At 50.5% G+C, this 21,522-nt stretch overlaps 1 protein-coding gene across 5 annotated transcripts; it reads left to right on the top strand.

Moving 5' to 3' along the window:
- Positions 1 to 217: 217 nt before the first annotated feature.
- On the top strand, positions 218 to 20,739 carry FAM234A (family with sequence similarity 234 member A). 5 transcript variants are annotated; one of them, XM_054842906.1, is made up of 12 exons: positions 218 to 275; positions 6,250 to 6,558; positions 7,635 to 7,751; positions 7,961 to 8,149; positions 12,126 to 12,256; positions 14,591 to 14,717; positions 15,154 to 15,292; positions 15,587 to 15,727; positions 16,113 to 16,191; positions 16,613 to 16,765; positions 17,607 to 17,709; positions 17,841 to 20,739. In XM_054842906.1, exons 2-12 carry the CDS (start codon positions 6,294 to 6,296, stop codon positions 18,050 to 18,052), a joined length of 1,656 nt encoding a protein of 551 aa, XP_054698881.1. In that variant the 5' UTR covers positions 218 to 275; positions 6,250 to 6,293; the 3' UTR covers positions 18,053 to 20,739. The 5 variants fall into 5 exon arrangements, with proteins under 5 accessions (XP_054698881.1, XP_054698877.1, XP_054698876.1 ...); XM_054842902.1 differs by lacking the exon at positions 218 to 275 and adding an exon at positions 4,432 to 4,580; XM_054842901.1 differs by lacking the exon at positions 218 to 275 and adding an exon at positions 4,451 to 4,619.
- Positions 20,740 to 21,522: the final 783 nt, after the last annotated feature.

Consider the following 21,522-nt stretch of genomic DNA (forward strand, 5'->3'; position numbering starts at 1 on the left):
CTGTACGTGACTGTGCTGTTCTCTCGCGGTCTGATCGCATTAAAGATCTGTGTTTGTGGCTCCCAGTGCTGCCCGGCCTTGTTCTTGCGGGTTCCCCGCACCGCCGTTACCGGAACTCGCCGCCCGCCATATTGCGTCTGTCCGCCGCACTGCGCAGGCGCGGCTGCGGGGGGGGGGCCGCGCGCAAACGGTCACCTGCGTCGGGGCGCCACTTCCGTCAGGAGGCGGCGGGGGATGGAGGCGGAAGTGACGGCAGTGGCGGCGGCGCGCGCGGGGTGAGTGCGGAGCGGAGCGGGGCGGGGGGAGGCCGGGCCGGGCTGCGGCCTCCGGGAACCGGCGGGGTCCTCCCGGCCGTGGGGGCCAGGCGGGCGCCGGGAGCCCGGGCCGATCCTCCGGCGAGCGCCGGCACTGTGGGGGGTGGCTTTCGGGGGGGAGAGAGAGAGAGAGAACCGGCGGGGTGCAGCCGCCGTGTACCAGCCGCTCTCCCGGCGGTGCCAGAGCGGGAGCTCAGAGCTGGAAAAAGGGGGGAGTGAAGGCGCTGGGCCGGCCGGCTGGGCAGGGGCTGGCGGCGGGGTCCGTCCCACGCTGGGGAGCAGCGCTGCTCGTACGTCCAGCGCCGGGGCGTGATGGAACGCCGGGGCTGCCCAGCGCTCCCTGCTGCCCTTGGCCCAGCCCCGGTGCCTCTCCCCGTGATCGGGGTGGTTTGCTGTTCACCTTCAGCAGCCCAACAAGTTGCCCAAAACCATATCGAGCAGCCTGGGAAAGGATTTAATCCCTTGTGCGAGGGCCCGGGGCTCTGCCGAGGTACCTCGTTGCTCTAATCCTCTGTTTGATCGGAGCGAGTTTATCCCGTGTGGTTGGCAGCCGGCGTGGGAGTCCTGGGGAGACGCTTACGCAGCGAGTGCGGGTCTGTATTTCAGTCACGTAGAAACATGAGAAAGCCCTTGCCTCTGCAGGCCCCATCACACAGCCTTCAGCACCGATCCTGGACGGGTTTCCGTTCACGTTCCTCTTTTCCTCAGCAGGCCTAGTCTGCAGGCATGAATTAGAATGGTTTTGAAGTGCTTCTCGTAGAAAGAAAAATACCTTAGTGCGTTGTGATCTCTTTTCCACCCTTTTTTCCTTACGTGACTGCTGGGAGTCCCAGGTTTCAACCGGAGGGGCAGGCTGCCCTGCTGGGAGGGACAGCTCGGTGTGACGGGAGCCAGCCCCCCCCCCCCCCGCTACTGGGACAGGATTGGGCCCTGTTCGAGGGGCTGCCTGTGGTGGCTGGGAGCTGAAAGGCCCCGCAGGGTGTTGGCTCTGTGGGTGGAGTGGCCTCTGAATGAACTTTCCTCTGTGTATGTGTGTAAAAGAGGAGAAGAATAGAAATTCCATTTCTGGGGAGGGAAAAAAAGAGATTTTTCTTGGAGATAGCTGACTTTGCCTTTTTAATAAATCTACATGAAATGACCACAGTCTTTTCTAAACCAAGATCTTTCCAAAGTCCCTATCGCATTAAATGCCTGGCGGTGCGGAGAAGTTGCTGTGCTTCTGATGCAAGCAGAGGAGCCCTGTGGATGAGGTGGGGATGTCTCTGACCCGAGAGATTCAAACAACTCGTTAACTACTGCTCTTGGGGTTGACGCCAGGGATCTGCAGCAGTCGGTGAGGGCGGGTGGCTTGGATCCAGTGACACTGTAAGGACTCGGATGATAAATGGCACGTGTTTCTGCTGCTCAGTGGTTATTACTGGCCTAACCTGTAATTGGTTTCACGCAGCTTTAATGCTGTTTTTTGTCTTAGAGAGTTTTGCTCCTCCTGTTGCTCTCTTGGAAGAAGCACTGGGTTGTGTTTTTCTCTCTGTTAAACAGATTGATTTTCGCTGCTTGAACCCTGAGTGTAGTGAAAACTGCCCTGGAAAAAAGAGGGCTTTTCTCCTACAAATGACAGATGTATCACCTCCTGCGATGGCGTTTGCTTGTGCTCTGGAGTTCCTAATTCACTTGCTGTGAATGGTCTGCAGCACGTGTTGTGTCTGCACCGGAGGGTTAGGTGTGATTTAAGACGTACCTGGTGTTTTGAAGAGACCTCTGTTAACAGAGGTAAAATAGCCAGAGTGAGGGGAGGGGAAAGGACAGCTGTAGCAGCAGAATGCAAGTGTTTCTCTGAGCCGGGTGCCTGCGTCGTCTTTGGTGTGGTCTGGGTTACAAACCCTGTCCTTACAAAGGCCATGAGCAGGAGCACCGGCACCCCAGCGTCAGAAGGTGAAGGTCTCCTCCGGGCAGTTCTCCCTGCCAGCCCCTGGCTGCGACTTTATATCGAGAAAGAGTTATGAGCTGCAGATGATCCAGCAAAACTGGAAGCTTGTGTACGCAGTGCAGTCTGAGTGGATTTGGAAGGGAAAATCTCCTTGTTTGGGGGAAATTTTACATGCTGTTTTCTCATGGCCAGACCGTGATGTAAGTGGGACTGCAGAAAAGGGGAAAAAATGACCCATTAATGTCTTGATGTTGCAGCAGGTGACTGCCCGGCGGGTTCGCTGCAGTGCCGTACACGGGATCAGAACTGAACAGTCTGCTCATGGGAGATGGTTGTGAAGGGAACCTTACATCTTAGAGCAAAACGCAAAAGCTCTTTTGTCATTATCGATTGCGGTTTGGGGCTTCAGCAATTTCTGGCTAACAGGAAGGAAACCTGTGAGATGTTTAAAACAAACCCAGAACCAGAACACCCAAATGCTGTATTTGGGTTCCTAAAATGGCCAGTCAGAATCTGAGTTCAGCATTCTGTGGAAGGTAGAACCTTGCTGAACACCAAATCTAAGTTATGATATATTGCTAGAAACTTTCCAGGAAGAACTGGTGCCTGGTGAGATTCCAAATGCTGTGGTTCGGTATTTTATGGGTAGAAAATGAGTTAAACCTTCCATCGCACTGATACTTTAAAGCTTTCTGTCACCAGCCTTCTTACACCTGACTGTATGCTGTTCTCTGTGCTTGTCAGGCAGTTCTAGCAGACCGGTAATGATAGGTTGTCTCTTGGGTTCAGCTGTGGCTTGGCACTAACCGCTTGCTGCACAAGTTTCTCTGGTTTGATTCAAATCAGATCTGTAAATCTGCACTGTAGCTTCGGGAGAAGAGGAAAGTCAGTGTCCCACAAAGGTGAGTAAAGCCGAGGTTGTTGCTGTGGGACAGGAAAGGTTATTCATTCCTCCTTGGCTTTGATCAGGAACTGCTCCTAGCTCATCTGCTCGCTGGGGGTAAGTAGCCTTTAAAGCTTAAGGAGTGATGGAATTGCGCACGCCAGCAAATGAAGTCCTATGAGATCCAGATCCTGGATGTACTGCAGCACTCCCTGCACTGTGTGGGCTCGGTTCAGATCTGTCGCATGCGGATTCTAATTATTTCCTTTTCTACGAAGTCCTTCTCCCATGTTTTCTCACGGTGAGGCTTCCTGTCCCCAAGCGGAGAGCCAGTGCCAGCTACGAGATCTCGTGCATGCAGCGTGTGTTAATGCAGCGGCACACAATCCTCTTGCTGCGTATTTCCTTGCAAGGTGCCTGGATGCATTAAACTTTCCAGTGAATTATTTTGTGTCCTCTACCAGCAGAAGACAAAAAGCTAGCTGCTAGAGGACAGCAAAATCATCTGAAATGCACTCTATCATTTTTTGCTTGTCTTCAATTAAACTGATTACCAGATTTCTTTGTTGTTCAGAGCTCGGGCCGTTTCACATGCTGCCAGCATGTACTTTGGCAACTGCGGGCGATGGGATTTCCTGCATTGTTTGAGTCTTCGCCATTGACCTTTGTGGTCGTTGTTCTGGCACTGCCTCTGCTCTGGCAGGGGTGCAAAGGGCATTATTCAAACCCTGAAAGAAAAGAGAAAGAATTGCTTTAAAGGCGTTGAGGGCTCTTTGTAATCGGTGGCTCCTAGGGTCATTGCTGCAAAAGAAGGGGAATTGCTGGGGCTGTCAGGATAATTACCACTTTTTTTTATTGTTCTCATCCCGGTCTAGATGACAGTGGCGTGATTTATAGTGAGTCATAAAAATACGCCTTCCGTACAGCGTTGAGATGGTGGCCCTTTTGGTCTAAGAGGGGGGAAGCCTGGTTTTGGTTCTTCTTGGGAAGCCTTGTAGGTGCTGGAAGCGCTCGGCTGTGCCCTGGAGGTTTCCCGGCTCTGCGCAGGGGGCTGCGTAGGGCTCCGCTGGAGGTGCTGGCAGGGTTGTGGTGGAGCCCTGTCGCAGCCCGTGCTGCGGACGCTGGCTACCACAGCGTTTGAGGAGATGCCTGCCGCTGGAGCCGAGCACACCAGAGATACACGAGCCATCTGCCTCGTGTCAAGGGAGGCCACGTAACCCATTCCTGCCGCCATCCCCCATCGCGGCGGTGGCAGCAGCTCCTCTCCGGTGAATCATTTGCTCAGCCCGTGCCTGGAGCCTTGTACCTTGAACCTGCCGGAGGTCGGGTGCTCGGCCAGCTCCAGTGACAGAGCGGTGCTTGGCTCACCAGTGCGATGGCCATGTTGGGGAAAGACTGAATGCACGGCTCTTCCTTTTCTTCCCCTTTCCATCTGAAGCCTTTCAGCCCTTGTCAGGTACCTGCGGTTGGTCTGGAAACAGTCATCCTCGTAGAGGTGTGTCTGGTGTTGCGGGTAGACTGATGGGAAGGGCGGATGAGGTCTTTTGGAGCGAGATCTTTGGAATAAGATATGACTTCTACATTATTGATTTAATTGCATTTGCATGGTATTGTGCAGCTTGAATTAAATTGTCTGGAGCGAGATCTTGTACTCGATGTGCTGTTGTAGAAGAAATGCCAGAGTGCTTGGGTTGGAGTAACTGCTTCGTAACGCCAGCCTTATAAGTCCAGCAGGCACTGGCGTTAGCTAGGGGATTGCCAGCAGCGTGCCAGGCTGTCCCGCTCAACCCCTGCCTCGCCGTAGGTCTGTCCCCGCTGTGATTTGTACCCAGAAGAGCCTCTGCAGCTCTTTCCTGCGGTGGGACAGGGACAAGCCCGGGGAGGTGAGACCTCTGGTTGAGCCGCAGCTGCCTGAAGGAGCCGGGGCTCCCAAGGGTGACTCTCAGCTGGTGTTTCTTTGAACCTGTAAATGAACTTGGGCATGGAACTGAGATGTAACAAGCCCTGTTGTTGGTGGAATTGAAAGCCCAAGCTTTCTGCTCTGTGTCAGTGCTGAGTTTAAGTTATTTTCTGCTGGGGAAGTAAATTGTTCCAGCGGACAATCCAGGCACGTGACTGCTGGGGCACGGTCATGGAAAATTGGCTTGATTGTCATGTTTATTTGCTCTGATAGAACTTTTTATGACACTGTCGTGTAGCTTTTTCCAAGGCTATTGGAATGTGTTATTCTTTATTTCTTCCCTTCCGCTGTTTTTTAAAGAAACACTATCAGAGAAACATATATATAAAGTTGATTTTTATTGTTGTTGTGGGTAATGAGTTACAGGCTTCTGTAACCGACTAGGACTTTTTCTTTTTTTTCACCCCTTTTTATAACAAATTAGCATAGAACCCCTCTGTTACTGTAGCTCAAGATTATGATTTATAGCAGGAAAAACTGAAATAGCTGTTGTTAGCTCTTCTTCCATTCTGATAAAGTCAAATTTGCCTGATTTTAGTCTTAGCTCGTGCCTTCTTTTTCCTCTGGGGAGGGAAGTAATGACTCTCTTGCCTTCTGCAGGGCTGGGTTGCTAAACTTATCAAGTGGTTTCTCATCTGGGAAGGTGTTGGATAGCTTTGGTCTGTTCCTATACAGAATATGCTGGTGTTTGTTTCTCTCTTGCTCTCCTGGGGAAGCTCAAGTGCTCATTACAGCAGGGAACAGCCTTATGTTGGGATGTAAAGGTCACGAGTGTTTCCTTTCACCTCTCCAGCCAGGAGTCAGACTGACATACACGGGAGGTGGCAAGAAGCCTTTGCAGCAAATAGAAGCTTTTGGTGTGTTTTTTTGCGAGGGAGACTTAGAGACCAGTCAGTCCATTCACTGTAGAGGCTGTAGCCTTCTTTGTCCGGGTCTAGCAGAGCTCATTTCTTCCTCTGAAGAAGAAATAGTGCTATTCCTGCATCCCACAGTCTCTCCCCGTTGCTCCGTGTTGGAGACCTCCGGTACCTACGGCTCTGTGACAATACACTGATTTGCTCACCTCCCGTTAAATGTTTCCAGCATGAATATCAGGTAGTAACAGAATATTTTTGTTGGTTTTTTTGGATATATTCTATTTTAACTGCTCTTTCCGTTGTTGCAGGTGAAGGGGGAGAAAAGTGTCTGAATATCGATGAATGAGCTGCGATGGATAACAAAGACTCGGAAGCTGAGATCCACCCACTGAAGACTGAGGATGTAAAAGCTCAAGAGAACCAGGAAAACTCTGTGGAGAGAAGAATTATCAGCAAGCAGTCATCACGACTGTCTCGGCTGTCCCGGTGGCGCACTGCTGCCTTCTTCATCTCATTATTTCTGTGTCTGATAATTGTGTTTGCTTTCTCATTCATCATTCCGTGCCCAGAGAGGCCAGTTTCAGAAAGAACATGGTTCCGAAACTATGACAATGCAGGTGAGCTTGCTGTAGCGGAATAAATACTTACTAACAGTCCCTTTCCTTTATGTGCCACGGATTTGAATTGTGGACCTTTACCTAAGCGCGATCTGGAGCCAGGCCTGCAGGGATGCTGCCCTTGGGAGTGAGAGCTCTGAATACCTGACCTGGATAAGCAGTGGCCCGTCATAATTGGAGTGGCCTTCCAGGAGGTGTTTACAGGATCTCATGGAGAAATTAGATGCTGCTCTGAAGCGCTAACAAGGTAGCAGGCTGGCCGCATTTGGAAGAAAAAAAATGGGGAAGAGTATTTGGGAATACATCTTTGTTTAAGTCTGGGCTGTAAAATGTTCCCTTGAAGTTTGAGCTGAGGTTTGGGGACAATTAGGCATTCTCTCTCCAGCAATATGACTTTCTAACTTTTCTCCATGGCTCCCAAGAAGGGGAGAAGAGGAATCGCTTCTTGGTGGTTTTGTTGGTTTTTGGGTTTTTTTTCATAAATCACACAAATTTATAGTCACTTTGGTTGGCTCTTTAGCCTGGGTACTGCTCCCTTGTGGCCCAGCATTCGCTTCTCTGAAAGCTTTTCTTTATTCTTGTGTGCAGTGGGTGCTATAAATGCAGAGCTGGTGCTCAGCACCGGGGACTGAGCTTTGTGTGTTAATGCAGAAATCCCAAGTGCTGCTCTGAGCTGAAGAAGGCTGTTTTTAGCTGAGAGTGAGAAAGATGGAATATCTGGGGTTAGGTTTCATGGGGTTTGTTTGTTTTTTTAATATATTTTGGGAATAGCAACCCCACACCAAGTCCAGAGTTGTTCTTTGTTCAACATAGTTCAAATTCTGGCTGCTTGGCTTTAAAAAAAGACAAATCCTCTGGGGGATAGCAAATTTAAAAAAATCCTTTGGCACTAACTTCCAGTCCATGGTACTCATGTAGATGGCTTTTTTTAATAGAAACATCAATTTGTCCTGATGTTACACTGTTAGAGATGGAGGCAGTGAGTAGGTCTCTAGGAATTTGTGTTTTGCTCCAGCTGGTTCTGCTGTTGGTTGAGGCAATCCTCACCAGTGCCTGACTTGTGATCTCTTTTACAGTGGCCTACCAGTTTCTTGCTATAGAAGATGTGAACGAAGACAAAGTGCAAGATGTCGTCTTTGCTTTCAAAGCTAGCAATGGCAGCAGCAGCTTCAACAGATCCTGTTTGGATGAAGGTAGCTGATTCAGAAACAGAAAACCTTGTGGTAAAAGGGCTGTTATTTCTCTTTTAGTTTTAATTAGTGAGGCTGCTGTGGGTCTGGGAGAAGAAAACAGGTTAGCTGGGTGGGGAGAGGAACTGGGTGAGTCGCAGCTCTCGGGTGGCGTAGAGCAGCAAAGGCAGGTAGGTGTAGGTAGCGCTCCATCTGACAGCTCTTCTCCTCAGGTCTGCCTCCTCCGTGTGCCTTTGTGGCTGCCGTGTCTGGCACGAACGGCCAAGCCCTCTGGGAGACGCCCGCTGCCGAGGAGATTGAGTGGATGGAGTGCGGCATCAAGCAGCTCGGGGGGGCTGAGACCCCGGGTTGCTTGGTCGTGGGGAAGCCGGTGTCTCTTACGGCAGTCGACCTGCAGACAGGTGAGTGACGAGCAGAGTGCTGCTGCCATACAGGGATCGGTACTGCTGCCATACAGGGATCAGTGCCACTTCCTTCCCTCCCCTGCTGACCTTCAGACCCCAGAGGCTTGGTTTGTCAGCGTGGCATGACTTGCTGGTACATGAACAATGGGCACAGGGTATTTATTATCTTGAAAACCTTGCCAGGGCCATTCGCCGGGCTGTTGAGAAGCGCCTGTTCTCTCAGCGTCTCTGTTCCAAAGGCTGGACTCTGTTGTGGTGGTTTGTGCCAGCCACTGTATTATAAGAACAACTTTTCAACAGCTTTTGAAATAGGAGAAGCAGTCACTAGCTCTGAATGTTACTTTATACTCTCAGGGGTTGGACACAAACCTGCAGTGTTTCTCTGTTGTTTGTGTGTGAGGGCTAGGAGTGCCTGCAGCGGCGAGAGGAGTGGGAGTTTTAGGGATTTATGATCTTAAAGTCATCAAGGAGAGCACTTAGGATAAGTACTCACCAGTCCGGGATTTTGCCTGGTTCCTCTGGAAAGTCTTCTTCATTTCTGAACCTCTAGATGGAGAAATTAGTCATCATCTTCCCCTACGCAGAGTGAGGGTAAAGAGTGTCCGTACTTCTCTAGAAACAGGGCAGCGACCATCTATTGCACCATGAACCTTCCTTGCTGATGAAGCCTGAAATAGGTTTCCATTTTGGGGAAATGGAAAAAAAAATATATCCATTTTTCCCATTTCAAAGGTTTTAAACAATGCACGTTCTCCCTTGGAAACGTGCCTAGGATCCCATCCGCTGTATCTGATATTGAATCCCTCTCTATTTTCTAAAAATTGTGAGAGAGAAATAGCAAGAGGTATAGCTCTAAGGAATCTGAGGAAAATCTAGTGTAGCTTTTTATTTCCAATATAGATGGAAGTGTAGACACACACAGAACTGGAAAGCTTCTGTACTGAGATATCTTAGCACTGTTTCCCTCATCAATAGGCTTTAGCACAGGTTATTTATAGACTATTAATGAAGTAGTTGCTTTTAGGTCAAAATGTAGAAAGGTGACTGCTGAGCCAAAGGCACGTAACTAAAGGCAGCCATAAAGAAACAGCACGAGCATGGAGAGAAAGAACCGCAGGTCACAGCAACAGTACAATAAGAAAACATTCCACAGATAAATTCAAAGCAAGAGATGAAAAATTGCTTCAGACAGAAAAGTGAATAACCCAGAAGTTGACGTATTTGATACCTTTTTGCAATTAAGTAGGTTAAAAGGGGTTTCTTAGCATAGTTTGCTTTTACTGGGGGTTAGGAGGGCAGATCAGAATAATATGTATTTAAATAGGCTAAATGTATTTAAAGTGGCAAAGTCTGACTTACATCGCATTGTGCTAAAAACAGTAGTCGGAACAATCTTTAGCTGTTAATGATTCATCGTCGTGGAGGATTGGTGAGATTCCAGGGCTGTCAGGCTGCCTAGCCTCTGCCTGTAGGAAGATTGAAGGGGAGGTAGGCAGATTATCATCTGAAAGTGTCTGATGTGGGTTTGATCTTTAAACGCTGATAAAGTTAGTGCTTGTCTCTCCATCTGAGTTGTGTTAAGCCTTGCTTTCTTCATTGCCAGAATAAATAACCTGAGCAAACAAGAAAGAAAGTGTAGGATTGCATGCTTCTGTTTGTGCGGGACATCTAACATTCCTGCATGTTTATCTTACAAGCAAACTGGGACACAGGAGCTTAAGATTAGCTGTTCCAGGTCAAAGTAAAAGGCTGCATAGCTGGGTGTTCCACCTCTGCCAGGGGCAGGAGCAGGGTTCTGAGGAAGAGGACAGGAGTAAGTGTAGTGTCACACCTTCTCTCTTCACCTTATCCTCTGGCAGCCTGCATCGTGAGCCCTGTGAGCAGTTCTGGTCCTTGCTGGTCTCCTAAGGCATATGGCAGAACGAGGACTGCAATGACCATGTGTATGAAATTGCTTCTCTGCAAGAAGTCACTAAACAAACCAGAACTCCAACTTGGAGAATGTGTGACAGGGACAAAAGTCTGTAAAATTATGAGTAATAAGTAGAAGAACAGGGAGCGATGATTTCCTGTTGCAATTCTTCATTGCTCCATGGTTCTTTTATCAAGTGATAGGTTCAGAAAAACCAAAAGGGGATGCTTCTTCACATCCACTGTGTGGTGGATGCCAGGAGCTTACAAGTGTTTACTAAACAAGTGGGCAGGGGCATGGGAGAGGGGTCTAACTGCTCGGTAAAAAAGACCTGCCTTTAGCTCAGCTTGTGAGCTGCAGACTGGGAGAGCACAGCCTTTGGCTGCGCATCTGGGCCTCATCCAGCCTGAAGCAAGCTATCCTGCTTTGGTTCCTCTGCGGCTGCTTGAAGTGAGAGCTGAACTCCGTTATCTAAGTCCTAATTTTATTATTCGCTCTGGACTAAAAAACCCTAGTCCCCTTCACGCAGGTTAGATTTGCTGTCTAGGCACTTGTCTAATTTCCATTTTGGCTTCTGCTGCCGTGCTTCTGCTGTGACCTCGGGCTCTGAGGAAGCACCATAGCACTCTAGATGTCGGACAGAATAGTCCCATCTCCCGTTGATGGAGCAGGATGGGACTGGATTCAAAGTTCGTGCTCTTTGGGGGTTGTGTTAGAGCGTGAAAGCTTCTCAAGTCCTTTGTGTTGAATCCATCTCACTGTTACCTGTTTCGGTTAAGTCAGACTGCTCTTTTAGGAGAGGAGGGGCTTCCTCCAAAACTAGATCCACCCTCTAGCCAGCAAAGAATAGAGCCTTATGCATTGAAATGCGAATTTCATCAGCTGGTCTTACTGTTCTAGCTTTGGACTGTGCTGAAGCCAGGATATAGTTATTTAAAACTTAAGTTCTCTCCTTCCTTTGCCTGCTTGTTTTTTTCGGGGGTAAAATTCTTTGCCTTCCCATGATTTCCTAGGGGCACTCTTCTGCTTCACATCTGTTGTCATAGCAACAAATCCAAGTATTTTTTTCAGTGTTTCAGTGAAAGCTTTGGAGGAATCCTACTGGAAATACAGCCTGCCTTAAATTATTACAGACAGTGTCAGGTAGTAATTCCTTGGCCTTCAGTACAACTGCCTTTCTGACAAAGAACAGGTGATTACTTTGCATTCCTGAAATTATAATTGCTGTGTGTGATGCTGTTTGAAGGGGAGGGTAAGCATTTCCCCTTTGAGCACCTAGTTAGTCATTTAAGTCTTCCTTAAAAAGAAAAATTCCCACCGGTCACCCCCCCCACACACCAAATTCCACTGCAAATTCCGCTGGGCAGTGACTGGAAGGTGGCCAGCAGCCCTGTGCAGAGCAAGTGGAGTAGAGCCACTCAACTGGCCTGGAGCTGTTGAAGAGAAACCCACCCCATAGAGGCACACCATTTTTTTTTTTTTTAAAAAAAAAAGCTTTGGTACCTCTATTTACAAACCAGTTTGAATGTGCTGTGTGTGTGTGTTCTTCAAACAAGGGAGAGGTGGGATGTGAACGGAGTTGCGGCCAGTCGCATCAGCGTGGATCGTCTGCAGGAACATCTGCAGGAGGCAAGTTGCAGCAAAAAAGGTTTTGTCGGGAGTAGCTGCAACGCTGTGGGCAGAACTCGGCTGCTTTACGGTCTTAAGCTGTCTGCGCAGATTGAAGTACACAGCAGCAAGGTTTTAGATCACAAAAAAAGGATTCTCCGTGCCATGAACATGCTGGGATGCTTGTTAACCTAAGGCAGGAGAAAAGCAAGCTGCTCTTTGTGCCCGGGATGTTAGGGTGCATTTGTGCAGGCAGCTAGTATTACTTTCCAATGCAAGTTGAAGTTGTGGATACTGGGACTCATTTGAAATGCAGAAATGCAGTGAAGTACCCCATGATGAACATAAAAGTGACTGGTGTGTGGTGCTGATGGTCTGTAAATGGCTGGCTGCTGCCACCTTTCCGCGTAAAGTGAGTTTTTGTGAATGTTTCCCAATAACTCTGTCTTCTAGGAGAGGTTCAGTGGAGACAATCCAGTGACTTTGGAACTAATTATACTGTGCTGACTCCGGTGTCAGTGATTCCAGATGTGGACAGTGATGGAGTTCAGGACCTGATAATCTTTATTGCTACAGGAGATAAGGTACGTCACTCTGAAGCTATGATAAACCCAGTGGCCGGACCACAGGGCATGGTAGGAATGTTATTTATTTCGATCTTGTAGTCTAAGAGGAAGGGCCAGAGGCCTCTGATATCTATGGGTTTGGGGTAGGTTCACTCCCACCCCGCAGAGACGTATATCCCCAAATCACTGCAAGTGTTTTCTGGTTAAAAAAAAAGGAGGCGGGGGGGGGCGGGGGGAAGCTGGCCAGGAATCCCTCCCTCTTTTCAGTCTGCACTCCTCACTGCGTGTTCCTGGGCTGTGCATGGGGTGAGCGTAGGTGAGATGAGCTTGCAGTTTTCTGGGACTTTGCTCAGAGAAGTGGAAGTGAACAAACCCTGACAGGTTTGGCTCTTAGATCAAAGCACAGCTGACAGCCAGCGCTTTTGTACCACCACTGCCCTTTTCTGATACCTTCTCTATCTCTGCCTGTGGTCTGCTTTGCACGGCTCTCTTCCTGGTTAATTCTGAGTTGGGTTTGTTCAGTGAAATAGCCGCTAGTTCTGTTATCTCCGTTCTGATATTGCTTTTCCCATTTCTTAGAGGCGGAAGGTCATGTAGCTAAAAGTGGTTTTATACTAAAATGTCTGCATCCATGATTGAGTGGTACAGCATCACTGCATGTGCAATCTGTTCTGTTTAAAGCCCACAAAATTTACAGTTCCCTGCAAGTCTGATGGGAGGAGTGGGAGCCCTGTGTCCTCATACCACAGCACTCCAGAAGCAAATAGGGTTTTGCTGTCTGAGACATTGTTGATGCCAGAGTCATCAGAAATTCTATCCTCTCCGACTCCTACGTTTCTCTGCTGTTTTCTTTCCTCCTTGCTCTTGCTATCCCAGTTATCTCAAGACTGTTTTTTTTTTAATGTTAGGCAGCCAAGAAATGTTTGACTGTAGTCTCTGTTCTGCAAGACTGCCTTTTGATTTGTTTTCCATTTAACCTCTGTAGCTATCTTGGTATGAAATCCCTTCCTCCCTCCGGACTTGGCAAGCATTCTGTCAACTTAAGTAAAAGTACGTTCTTTTTTGAGAAATCACGCAAAATGTAGGGAGCTTGAGTGGAGCTCTGCAACTTGGAAAAAGGCACTCCTGTTGGAAGGGAGATTCAGAACTTAAGGAAATTAGCTTTGTTGCTAACAAGGGCTGAAGTGGAAGTCTGTGGGGAAGGGTCTGTGTGCAGGGGGATTAGATGGCAGCTTTTTCTGGGAGTTATTGACTCCTACCTGCTGCAAGTTTCAGCACAAATACATCCAGGAAAATACGACGTTTTTCAGGACACGTCGCCTGTAGCAGTGCATAGGGGTATTAAGCAATGCAATGAGTAAGGTGGTGTGTGTTCTCACTCGCTGTACGAATACCTTTGGCTGTTACTGTCCCGGGGCAGCTGCTGAACCAGTGCTTGTGAGTAAAGGTGAAGCTGATCTACAAGAGCTGGTATGTGTCTCCTCCCAGTGCGGGAGGCTAGGAACAGCTGGTGGATGCGTTTCTCTCCCTCTCCAGCTGTGTTCTTCATTCTCCCCAGCAAACTCTATCCCTTATTCACCTGCCAGACTCTCCAGATTCACTCTGAGCGCAGCAGATTTCCTTCCCTTTCCCAGTCTCTCCCTCTCAAGGAAGAGGGAAGGGTTCCTGCCTGACTCAGCATCTCTGATGGATGCTGTTTTTCTCGGTCTGATGTTTCTCTTTTCCCTAGCGTGTGCTGCTCTCCCCAGATCATGACTGTTGCCCAGCCATTTGAATCTGAAACTGGTTTTAGCCATTGTTCTCCCGGGTGAAATGTTTTTAGTGGATTCTGGTACCCTGCACGAAGAATATAAAGGAACCTGTCAGCTCTTTTATCCCCTTGGACTCATGTCAGCCTTAGGAGGAGTAGATTAGGGCACTTAAAATATTTAGCAGAGCTACCATGTGAAGCCAAGTTTCCCCTGTGTCCGTATGCTGCTTTGTTTCTGCCTTTAGGTCCTCTTTGTCATTGTGAGCTTGAACGGACCTTCACTGTCCTCAGCAGAGCTGGGGCTTGCTGTTTGGTGGTCCCAGCCTGCAGGGGAGGTGGTTGGCAGAGATAGTAAAATCTCAGGGCAAGTGGCTGTGCTGGAAGTGGTTTTTAAACTTGCAAAAGTATTCACAGTAGAGGGATCATCTAACTCATGCCCACACCTCCAAAACCAGGGAGAGACTTTTCATCCGAGCCTATGCCCTTCCCATTCAGCTGCTGCTCAGTACCAGCTGCTCAGAAGCTTTGGAAAACACTCGAGTTGGAGCAGTAACAGTGCGATGTGGCTTTAACCTTCTTTTTTTAATCCCTTCCCTGCGTAGATTAATACCTTCATCCATTCAGGAAAAAATGGCAAACAGATCGGCTCCACTGGAAGCCTGAACGTGGATGGGACAGCTCGCTATATCAGGTTGAACCTGGACTCCTCCTACTTCCTTTTCTATACAGGTACCGTTCAGTTTGTGAATTCAGTCTGAAAGAGTGATTACAGCTGTGAAATCAGGATTATTAAACAGTTATCTGAAAGAGTGGTTTGCATTCTTAAAAGCTGTGTCGTGCTTTCACCTAGCAAAAGAGCTATTCAAGGCCAAGAGAAGGGGGGCTTCTGCTTAAACTAAGGTTTGTTACGTACTGTAGTAATTTTATTTGGAAAATGTTGAGAATGTAAAGTTCAAGCAGTCATTTATAGCAAATGATTACCATGGAACACTTGGATTATGAACAGATAAGAGCATTCAAAAGCAGGCTTGAGTCTCAAAATACCACTACAATTCTATGATGCAAGCCCTAAAAATATAGTTGATCTGCCAGATCTGGAAAATCATAGAGTTCAAAGCAAGGGCAGGATAACTTATCTCCCTCATTCTTGCTTTTTTTTGCACAGAAAGCTCTTTCTATGCATATTCCCTGAAAGATCTCTACAGTGCAGCAACTGGGATGGAAATTAAGCTTCCCAGCTTTGGGCAAGACCCTCAGTGGGAGAAGAACATTGACCGCACCACACACCGCTTATCCCTTCTCAGGTGTGAGATTATGTTTTGGTTGCTGGTGGATTGGAGGGTGCTGCTGTTCCTGCCAGGATGGCCTCTTGTGGCTGTATTCTTTCCTGGCTACGTGGCTTTTGGAATAGGAGCACATCCAAAGCTCGAGGAGAGGGCTTGGTGTTGATGGCCTGGCTAAGGTTTCACAGGAAAGGAGGGAAAGCAGTCTGGGGTTTCCTATTTGCATTTGCTGTGCAGGGAAAAAAACCCCACAAAATCCCACAATAAAACCATCCACAGTCTAGAAAGCGTAATCATTTCTCTGTCCTTGTTCAGCTCTGGAGACATTCGCTACCTGGCAAAAATTCCTGGGCGATCACGGGAGGACATCTTGGTTGTAAACTCAGAGATGGCTACGCTGGTCAATGCACAAAATCTTCAGACTTTGTGGACCCTCAACGTGTCCCGTGTTGTGAGGTAGTGTTACCGATGTGGGTTGGATGAGGCATTTCCAGGCTCCCAGCAGCAGCGGTATCCCAGCAGATGCTATTTTTTTAATCCATTTGAAACACCATAGCCTGCTCTGCAGTGATATCTGGATTGTGCTTATTGTATTATGTGTCCTCTGCTAGCAAATGCTAGGTGCCACTTCAAAATGGAGGAGCCCAAAGCTTTGATTCTTCATTCTGTGCCTGCTGCAATACGACTATCTTAGGGCTGGGCTCAGGGCCGGGAGTGGTACCAGGCTGCAGTCGAGTGTCTGACCAGGAACGCTGCTGGGAGGATAGAGGCCGCTCTGAAAGGACAAGGTATGCCCAAGCCGTCAGGGTGTGTTCTGATTTGTCTGCTCTCTTTCCCTTAGTGAGCCACTGCTTGGTTACTACAAACCTGATGTTCCTGGCATTGTCCTTGAGAGTGAAATTGGACCCAACAGAAAGAAGGTTTGAACGTTCTTCCTTTTAACTTCCCTTTTCTCTACATGTCTCAGCTCAAACAGGCATTGAGTCAAGGGCAGCTGGTGGGATGTGTTCCCCCTGACTGCTTTTAGGAAGCTTTAGGCCGGGAAAGGATCTCTTTCAACAGGTTACTGAAGACAGCTCAGGCACTTTAATTCTCTTCTCAGCAAGAGGCTTCAATGACAGAGCTTTGAGCTCCTTGAAATAGCTGCAAAACTTGTGACTTTAATGTGGCCCGCCCCAGGTCTCACAGCTCTGTGATGCTCAGCTTCAACTATTTCCTCATCTTCCCATGCGTCAGATACTTGTTCCTATAGGCGGTGTGGGGTAGACAGCTGACTTGACTTCTCTCTCATGGCTTATTAGAGCTCTTTGGTGTGAGTTCCTTTTCTTTCTTCCCTGCTAGGTTATGATTGTTGAGAGCGGATCTGGAGCAGTCCAGTGGGACCTGAAGCTGAGCTCAAGAGCAGAGAGCCCTGGGCCAGCCACACTTTCTACTGCTGATCACCGGTCCACCTTCCTCATCTGGGGCGAATACCAGGCGGCAGGAAACGAAACGGTGAGTAGTGCTGCTGAATGGTTGCTGTTCTCCAGACTTTGGGCCAGAATTGGGTGGAACTACCCTCTCTTCCCAGCGTGCACATTCGCATCTGTGTCTGCCACTGACGCTGCGGCCTCCCGCACTGGCTGTGGGGCCTGGTCTGTACTGGGTCCTCGCAATCACCATGGCAATGTCCCTGCTAGCAGCTGGTGGTGGCACCAACAGCTTTTGTCTTCCTCAGCCTGGCTACATAGAGAAAGGGACTTAGTGGCTCTGTGGACACCGTCACTGGACTGCCCCGAGCCCTGCCTTGCTGTGGCACTGCAGGTGAGGCGAGAGGCTGCTGCCTCGGTACCTCTGAAGTTGCTGCTGTTTGGCCTGGAGCCTCCCGCAGCAGTACTGCACGCAGTGATCTCCCTTGGCCACGTGAATATCCTCCCTCTGCGCCAAGGCAGTCTCTGGAACCTCGATGCGCAGCTCAGCTGTGTAACAGAGCCCTCTGGGGCAGTCGCTGGCCGCAGTAGTGACAGGTTGTGTCTTAGAGTGTGCCCGAGCACCAGCTGAGCTTCCTGTGCTTTCCTCGCTAACGCTACCAGCCCTGAGGCAAAAATCTGTCTCCTGCCTGTAGCAGACAGGCCTGTTGTTTGCAGGGAGCTTGGCGTGGGGAGGAGAGCGCCAAGCAGTAAGCAAAACCCCAACACTAGTGCTAGTGGCATCAGACAGGATGAGTTGAGCAGACACGGACAAGTATCTGACTGGATGTGTTCTGTCGAGCATGAGTAATGGCTGAGCCCGGTGCTGGCGCTGTCTGTGGGGTAACATGTGGGTCCGTGTCCTGAGAGTGTCCTGTCGGTTCCAGAGATCCAGGACTCCTCTGCAGAAGCTGTATCTTTTCCATCCTTCCTACACTGACGTCCTGTTGGAGCTCCGCAATAGCACGGACCAAATAATTGCATTCAATGGTAAGTCCTCTCCTTCCAGCCCTCCAGTGAGGAGGTGCAGGAGGACACCTGGTACCTCCTGGACTCCCTGGGTGCGTGGTGCTGGGTCTGGTGGCTTTAGGCTGGGCTTTTGTCTCCGCTCTGCATTACAGCCACACTGTTCGAGCGGAGCCGTCACGCCTGCTACGTGCTGCTGAGGGGGCCTCAACCCAGCGAGGAGCCGGGGTCGGTGTCTCTGATGAAGCGTAAGCTGAAGGAGGATGTCTCCGAGAGCAGGGTGATCTGGCTGAGCCAGGTGGCTGTGGACAGCGAGCAGTACGTCCGGGACCGCCTCTACAGGATGCGATTCCAGAGCCGAGCGTGAGCTTGCCGAGGGAAGGGGAGAGGCTGCCCTGGCCCAGGCGTCTCCAGGCTGCCTCTCCTCTGCAGCCGTGCTCTTAGCAAACCCAGATCACAAATTCAAACGGGAAGCTGCCTTTCTCGATCTGCAAACCAAAGCATGGCTGGCAGGGTAGCACCCCCAGTGTCTGGGGGACAGCCAGGCTGTGGGGGCAGCTGCCAATGCATCTGTCCTCAGAGCTGATGGGACTTCAGTGCTTGGCCACCACTGAAGTGTTGTCAGCTCGGGGAAGAGGGCTTTCCCCTCCGTCCTTCTGTGCCCGCAGAACTGCGCTGACTCAGCCTGCGTCTGGAGGAAAACACGTGGTTGCTGGGGATGCCGGAGTTGATTATTTCTTGGGTGCTTGCGTGAGAAGTGGAGCTTCGATGTGTGGTATTAGATTTCCTTTCTGAGTCAGTTCTCCTGGCTGTGGAGAGGTGTTTGGCTGCAGGTTGATTTGCAGTCGCCCTCTCCTGGATTTGGGTTCTTGCTTCACTAGTCGTGGGGCGTGTGTAGTGATAGACCTCGGCCGATGATGCGGCGAGGTGTCGCCTGGGGCAGCAGAACACAGGTTAAACTGTCATTCTACTTAGAAAATGACCTTTTCTCCTAAGAACAGCCCCATGTGCCCCACTCTGCAGTCGAAAGCCTGTGTCTGTCTCCTCTGCTGCTTCCTTTCCAGCCTGGCTGTGCAGCATCGGTGACACAGAAAGGAAGCTGGTCTCCTCCCCCATTTATGCATCAGCGTTCCTCCCTGTCCCCAATCTGATTATAGGTGATACAAAAAACACCCTGAATCCAGGCTGGCTGGTCCCTGCCGGTACAGACGCCACCTCTCCTACTGGTTTTGAGGTGCCAGGGGATCCAGTTCATTTCTTCAGAGTAGAATTGCACTTTAACCTTGCTGGGAGCTGGCCTTGCCGCTCTGGGGAGCCCCGTACCCGAGTGGCAATGCCAGCTCTCCTGCAAATACTCTTTCAGTCTTGCAGCTGCTGAGGAACCTTCTCCGAGCACTGTCCCCTCTGCCAGGAGGTGGGCAGGCTGCAGGACGGGCACAAGCCGCTCGGGGGAGAAACAGCGCAAGCTGTCCCTGCGGCACAGCTCCAGAGAGAGCTCTGTGTCCCCTCCCTGCCCTCGGAATTGAAGTGGTGCTGGGTGAGATCTTCAGCTGCTGTCCTGTTCTCCCTGTCCAGCCTGGCAGCCCGAGAGAATGGGACAGGTTGCTGTGTGAAGGTGATGTCTCCCCTGGAGACTTCTGTAGCGTGGTGCCTATGCTCTACCCCGCTCCTTGGTGGGCACCGGTGCGGACTGTAGAAATGAGGTGCAAAGCCTGGAAAACAGTTTGGATCGGTTGTTCGGTCCAGAAAGCTGCGGTCCCCACGCCAGCCGCACTGACACGAACCCTGTCCGTATGCTGCTGGGCGTCTGTCTGACCGGTGAGAGGAAGGTGGGCAGAAAACACACACCCTAAAAATAACCTCCCTCAAGTTTTGTGGTGCTGGAGGGGGTTTGGCCATTGCCTCCCACCCTTGCCTAGTCTCAGATCAGGGTGCTGTGCGTAGAAATACTGTAGGGTGAGAAACTTAAACCGGGTTGTGTAGTGTCGAGCATCACTTCTCTTGTGGCAGCCGCTGAACTTGAACCTGCTGCAGGGAAGCTCCTGGCTCCGGCTGCTGGTGTCACCCAGGCTCATGCCCACAGCTTCAGCTCTCCCAGTTTTGCAGCAAAATGAGCTGCAGCGTCAGCGGTCTGCCTGGATGCTTACCTTCTGCTTCCAGCTGGCCCAGTAGTTGCCCGAAGGGTGCCCTGGCTCCCTCTGCCCCCTCACCCGTAGCCCAGGCTGTCAAGGGAGCCGTGTAGATGAGTGCTGCTGGCAGAGCCCAGCCCTGGGGCATCCAGGCTGCGCAGGAAGCCAGGGATGCTCCTTGGAGAGCACTCCACAACCCTCAAAGCACCCTGGGCTCAAAATAGTGGGTTTCCCTCTGTTACTCTCTTGCCAAGCTGTTTTCCAAGGGAGTCTGGGGGTGCAGGGAGGCTCCCCTGCTGTGTGCCCTGGCTTAGGCTGGGGCAGAGCCGGGAGCTGGGCGGTGGGAGCCCCAGGCTTGCATGCTAGTCTGACCTGTGCATCGGATGGGGATTGTATCCTGCTGAAATTCCCCTGGCAGGGAGCGAGGTGCCCCGGGCCGTATTCCCACCACAATCACAGCGTCTGGGCTCTCTCCCTCCTCCGATCCCTACCCAGACCTGACCTTTCCCATAGGCACACTGAATGTTTCTTCAGGAGAGCTGGATTTTTGGCTTTGGGGGGCTTTTCTGGCTTTAAGTTGTCCATTAATGTTTCCAGATACTTTGGAAACACAGATTTCCCTGTGGCAGCTCAATTAAAATGCATCAGTGCCAAACCAGCACCTTCTTAACAAAGCAAGTCCTTTTCCCAGCTTATTTCCCTGTGTAATTGATTTTTTTTTTTGCAGTATTTAATGAATGACTTTGTGCCTTGATTCAATAACTCAGAAGGGTGATGATGGCATATCTCACTGTGTTATGTATTAGTGTGTTTTTTAACACTAAGACTGTTTGGTTTGATTCTTTAACTTATTGCAAATCGTGCCCTACAGGACTTGGTCTAACCGGAATGGTTTCAATAAATCCTCTTTTGCATTGTTTGTAAATGGTGCCCTGCTTTTGTTGTTGCAGCTGAGGTTATGCAAGACTTTGGGATTTTTTTTTTGGCGGCCCTTTGTGTGACTTCCCGAAGGCAGAAACCCTGATTTTTTGGGAGGGATCCAGGTGTCCTGGTGACGCTTTGATGGCTGAGCTGGCCGCGGCTCTGCCCCGAGGTGCTGCCTGCCCCCAGGCGCTGCCTGCTGCCCTGCCTGCCCCCTGTGCAGGCAGGGGATGGACGGGGAGAAGGGGGCATGAGGAGGGAGGCTGGAGTTAGATAACCACGCTGGGCAGCTCCTCCCTGCCCCTCGCCTGGGGCTCCATGACCTGGTTTTACGCCCCGGATTCCTGCTGCAGTCCATCAGCATGAAAATCTCACTCCGGGGCTTGGATTTGGATCAAGCCGGAGGGAGCCGCGTGGCAGGCGGTGTCTCCTGGAGCGTGGGACCATCTGTCGCTGCCCGGTGGCTGCCAGCGCCGAGGTCCCAAGCTCCATCCTGTGACCGAGGCTCCTGCAGCTTCCGCTGCCCCAAGGCCCCAGCGCTGAGCTGAGAAATAGCCCCTGCTCCGTGCCGGGGGTCCCGAGCTCTGCGGCAGGGAAGGATGCCAAGGTCCCGAGCATCCCGAACACCCGCGCCGTTCGCTGGCCAGGGTGCGGGCTGGCACCGCTTGGTCATTCAGGGGCTGGGGATGTCCCCAGCCTGCTCCACTGTGCAGATCCCTGGGTGCGTGCGGGGCGGGCTGGGGTCCGAGGCTGAGCGCTGGGTGGGCACCAGCCCCCCTTCTCCTTT

This window comes from Grus americana, chromosome 15 (assembly GCF_028858705.1).
Source record: "Grus americana isolate bGruAme1 chromosome 15, bGruAme1.mat, whole genome shotgun sequence".
NCBI classification, from domain to species: domain Eukaryota; kingdom Metazoa; phylum Chordata; class Aves; order Gruiformes; family Gruidae; genus Grus; species Grus americana.

Bases quoted from the DNA above. Each gene is read 5' to 3' on its own strand.
- FAM234A (XM_054842906.1), top strand. From the start codon at position 6,294: ATGGATAACAAAGACTCGGAAGCTGAGATCCACCCACTGAAGACTGAG. The intron at 14,718-15,153 runs GTACCGTTCAGT...TTTTTTGCACAG, and splicing joins CTACTTCCTTTTCTATACAG to AAAGCTCTTTCTATGCATAT. The intron at 15,293-15,586 runs GTGTGAGATTAT...GTCCTTGTTCAG, and splicing joins CACCGCTTATCCCTTCTCAG to CTCTGGAGACATTCGCTACC.